Below are 5274 nucleotides of genomic sequence, written 5' to 3' on the forward strand. Positions count from 1 at the left end.
TCAATTGTCAGGCTATGCATCAGCATCTACTAGTAGAAATACTAGTAGCATCATACCAGTTGATGAGTTAGTCTGCCAATTCATCCACTATGAAAAGCATTAGTATGCCTTTTTGCTCTAGGGTTGTTCGACTTCACTAGAAAGTCGACTTTCGACTTTTCGATCGACTCTGTTATTAAAAAAATAGAAGTGGATGATTCGCGTACACGCCGGTCTGTTTGGGTAAGAAAATTTTGGGAGCGAGGAATAAACACCCATACTACACAACGTTGATGAACGATCATTACCCCATGGTGAAATTATAAATAGCTGGGTACTCATATAATTCAAGCCAGCACCAACAATGCTCGCAATCCCGTACTCAATCAAAACCACATAAACCCAAAAATAAGTAAAAAAAAAAACTTTTTAATATAAAACGCTTTTATAAATGAACTAAAAAGTAGAAAATAATATTTCTCAGTTCCACAGAATTTGTTTTGATAACTTTTGATTTTGAAATTTTAACAAAAGTCATTATAAACAATTAATGCCATTGAAAACGAAAAACGTGGAGCGCATGCAGTACAAAGCATTCGATTTCATTGACAATATTCAAACTACATAACATTCTACAGCGAAAGTACAAATTTGAGATCGATTTTAAGCGGTCGTTATTCATATGCCCACATACATACATATGTTGCTTTTCATATCAATTCAAACGTATTACATGCGCCTCACGCTTATCATTTTCAATGTCATTAATTGTTTATAATGACCTTTGCTAAAATTTCAAAATCAAAAGTTATCAAAACAAATTCTGTGGGACTGAGAAATATTATTTTCTACTTTTTAGTCCATTTATCAAAGCGTTGTATATTAAAAAGTTTTTATTTTTATTTTATTTATTAGTTATTCAAATGCGGGCAGGAAATATCGTTTTTATAAGTCTTTAGTATGTTTATTTAGTGATAAAAGCTTTCGCTGCCAAGCGCTCATTGTAGCAAGCATACTTTTAAAGCGCGTGCTGTCAAACCAAGTTCTATGTAGATGGGCCCTAAGAAATTTCAAGTTTTCGGAAGCTAAACGTAGTAAGCAAACACATATTTTGTTCTCTTCTGCGATAGTATACATTACTTTAGCATATTCTTCTTTATTGAAAGTATGCGTGCTTAAGTTAATATTGCACTGCATTGCTTCTACCCTTTTTAACTATCAACAACGATATGTAATGCTTAATGCTACTAAGTGTAATAGCGTTACACTTGTTACACCTGTTTGGAGTTGGAGGTACAAATAACATAACTTAGGATTAGCGTTTTCCACTTGCCTATGTAAATTGGCTATCTTTGCTTGGCTAGTTTCACTAAATATTAAGTGGTAGCGCAATTTGCTTTTCACTATCACTAAACCTTCAGTGACAGTGCAAATTTGTTTCACTATCACTAAATTTTCAGTGCTAATGACTTCTGCATTTTACAGTGGTAGTACAACTCAGTGGTAGTGCAATAGTGCCCAACCCTGCTAATGATATGGGGAAGGAAGCATTCACCAACCAAAATCTGAAAAAAAACCTAAAAAACTCATTATATTTATTATAAGAAACTTAACTTAAAAAAACGCATTATATTTATTATAAGACCTTATATTATAATATAAGTAGTTACTGACAGTTTCAATTTCTTTTAATTCCAGTTTGTTGCCATGGACCAGGTTATAGGAGTCCTATTGAAGCAATGCGAAATGGACCTCGCGAGAAGTTATTGTACACGGTCACAGTGCAACCAAATTTAGAAGACCCTCATGGGGACTATCTGTCAACTGTGGATGTTGATCCCGAAAGTACAACTTATTGTCAGGTTTGCCACTTATTATTAATTAAATATTCGAATGTTAATAACTGCAAACAGAGCGTTTTTGTGTAATATAAAATTAACTTTAAAAACTTAAAAGTATGCATACAACTACTACATACTAGGGATATTGCGAATGTGGAATTTTAGACATCCGCGAATACAGATGCCTAACAGCTTAATCAAATGCGACCCACGTTTTGCATTTTAAATTTCATAAATTGTTTATAATGACTTCCTAAAATTTTAAAATCAAAACATATCAAGACAAATTTTATGGGAGTAGGAAAATTATTTTCTACATTTTAGTTCATGTATAGAAAATTGGTACATTTAAAAATTGTTTTAACTAGTTTGTTTTCTGCAACAATAGTATGTTATTAATGTTTATGTTGTATTTATTGTTTAAAAAAATACAGACATCTGAAGAAGGTGCGAGGAGCGCTGAAACGCGAACTTATTTTTCGCTTTTTATCCTAATGCACAATAGGTAAGATGATCCCATTTTCTAAGAGAAATTAAAGGCGGCTTTAAAATCATACTATATGTACCAAAAACCTTAGGAAAAGAAGGCAAACTCACGTAGATTAACCAATTCACGGCAAACAATTTTACAAATATTTAGTGTACCACTTTGTTATCTATGTACCTGTTTAAAAAGTGTTTTCAGTGTTGGTTCTTTTATTGGAGTGACAAACAAACTCCAAACAAATGAATTTTTTCTTACACTGGATCCCTGAAAAGGGCGACTTTACTTGCAAAACGCAAAAAAGCCCAACTCAGTATATACATACATAGTAAAATGATAGTAAAAAACATTTGTTTATTCATTTCCGAATGCCATACGAGGCATATTCAAATACCTAAATTGTAGAGAATTCCATTCCCCAAAACTTTTGTACGAATATATTTTTTGTACGACGCATTGATCACGACCGGGAACGTGCCAAGCAAAGCGATGTAAGGGAAGCGGCGTAAAATTAATTTCCACATCATGTCAACCGGTACGGTACGATGACTAAAATTCTATAGGATGGGTTACAAAGATTAAGGTCTTAAATGTCGCATAGACGCCCTACATTGAAAGCAGAGTGGCCTTTTGAAAAATTTAACATGGTCTCTAAGCTAACCGTAAATTAGGTTTTGCTTTACAACATTTTTCCACCCGGAGAACCCAACACCAACAAAAAAAGGTAACAGCACGTTCTTATGCTGATTACGAACCAAGAGCAAGATTTTAAAAATTCATAAAGGCGAATCCAATATGGCGGCCAAAAAATTAAAATCGAATAGACCCGATTGAAACGTTTTCCTCTGGGCTTCTTGGGCGCTTATTAGGAATCTGATTTGAGGTTGGAAAAATTCTAAATAGTGGAAACAATATAGTGGCAAATAAAAATTAATCAGATTAGATTCGCTTAAAACTTAACAATCAAGGGTTCTTAAGGTGTCTGATTACCTATCTAAAATCAGATCACGTACGTACGCTCGATTTCAACTTTTTATATGATAAATGGCGGATCCATATTGGATCTATGTTGGAACTTTTTAAATCTATACTATATCTATCTATCTATCTATACTATATATAAAACTAGCCAATATATATATATATAAAACTAGCCAATGCCCTCTTGCTTCGCGGCGATTAATAAGATCTTTTGCGTTGGCCAATACAAAAATAGCGTTTAAAAGCAGAAGCGGCCTGCAAAGTCAACATTTTCCCTTTCGTTGTCATGAGTTTTACCGATGGTCTTATTTCCACCTGTGAGATCTCTGCCAAGCGTGCGTAATATTCTTCTATGATCTTGCAACTTCAACATTGGTCCGATGTACCATTTAAGCCAATAAAAGTCCTTATAAGGAAACTAAAGAGCACAGATGAGCGTTTTCAGTTATAGGAGGGCCAAGAATCCTGCCCTCCCTACAGGATGGAAAGTTTTCTCGTACATTGACTAAATGAGGCGTGTAATCTCTTAAATATCGTTCAAATGAAGCCATTGATAAGCCTACCGTGTTCCTTTTTTTACGGATGTGGTCGAATCTTTCTTGTAAATTTGCCACTTTTACAATTTTGCTTAATATTTATGAACTGGTTTCTTTGAGTCTTACTGCTGTACTAACGGCCGACCCGAGCAACTTCGTCAATCGGAGGTAGGTGCAATATCGCATTTAGGGTGTATGACGGCGTCAGACAAAGGTGCGCTTACACAATGTTGCGGTCTTTACAGTCCTCCATTTAGCCATATGAAAAGTAAATTCGTCTAAGATGAATATAGGGCCAAAGCAGATCAAACCCCGTGTGGGTTTCTATATATTTCGGCTGCAGCGTAATCCATTAGGCCCCTTTTCTGCAAAACCACTGCTTGTCATGAAATGAATACGCATTATGAATTTCAACCAGGTTTTTTTAAATATAGCGGCTTCATTTTTAGGAAATTAATTTTTCATCATACAGGTAGCTCACTTCGCGAATTTGAACGAAATCGGTTAATAAATATGACTTTAATAAGTAACTCTACTCCAGCGCCACCAGCGTGTTGCCTAATGGGCTATAATAGGAATATATGCAAGGTATAACCTCCGATAATTCCGTCCGTCCGTCCGTTTTTCGCAAATGCTTTTTTCATCATGCAGTTAGATAATACTTTGAATTTCAACGAAATCGGTTCATAAATACGACTTTTATAAATAACTCGACTCCCACGCCACCTAGCGGGTCTATTTTTGGCAAACGTATTTTCCGTCATACTGGTAGCTCAGATTTTGAATTTAAAAAAAATCGGTTCATAAATACGATTTTTATAAATAACTCGACTCCAGCGCCACCTAGCGGATCTATTTTTCGAATACGTATTTTCCATCATAGCGGTAGCACACGTTTTGAATTTGAACGAAATCGGTTCATAAAGACGACTTTTATAAATAACTCGACCTCAGCGCCACCTAGCGAGTTTTCTGGTAGCCTCCATTAATAGGACCATGTATGCAAGGTATAACCTCTGAAAATTTTCCTAAAATCTATGCAGTAGTTGGTGAGTTAACTCCGAACATTAAAAACGGCTATTATTTTATATATATAGATTAATTCCCAAAAAAAACGTGAGAGCAAAACAGCCGATGACTGGGTCGATTTCTACGATTCAAGTTTTAAACTTACATATTTCTACCACAGTAGGACACTGTGGTATTTTTAAAATGAAATTTTAATAATAAGTATGTTTAATTAAAGTATTAAGTTGATCAACAATACCATTCGTTTGCCTTTCACGCGTTTGTGCTTAGAGGTCATCAACAAACCACATGCATATTTCTCTCTATTCTCTTCTCTTGTTATACTCAGCTAGCACAGCGCAAAAATAAAAAAGTAACGTATTTGTCATTGTTATTGTGGCTTATTAACATTTTATTTTTTAATATTTTTATTGAGCTTTGTACC

The 5274-nt window shown here is 34.6% G+C and overlaps 1 protein-coding gene across 3 annotated transcripts in view; it reads left to right on the plus strand.

The window, feature by feature from the left end:
* LOC118749517 (methanethiol oxidase-like) overlaps positions 1 to 5274 on the plus strand; it is a 98841-nt gene that overhangs the window by 57609 nt on the left and 35958 nt on the right. For all 3 annotated transcript variants that reach the window (XM_036484314.1, XM_036484330.1, XM_036484323.1), the window contains exon 2: positions 1678 to 1841. In XM_036484314.1, coding sequence (XP_036340207.1) covers positions 1678 to 1841 — 164 coding nt within the window. The remainder of the gene's footprint in view (positions 1 to 1677; positions 1842 to 5274) is intronic.

The sequence above is a fragment of the Rhagoletis pomonella genome, unplaced genomic scaffold (genome assembly GCF_013731165.1).
Source record: "Rhagoletis pomonella isolate Grant_MI unplaced genomic scaffold, Rhpom_1.0 Rhpom_scaffold_00001, whole genome shotgun sequence".
Lineage (NCBI taxonomy): Eukaryota > Metazoa > Arthropoda > Insecta > Diptera > Tephritidae > Rhagoletis > Rhagoletis pomonella.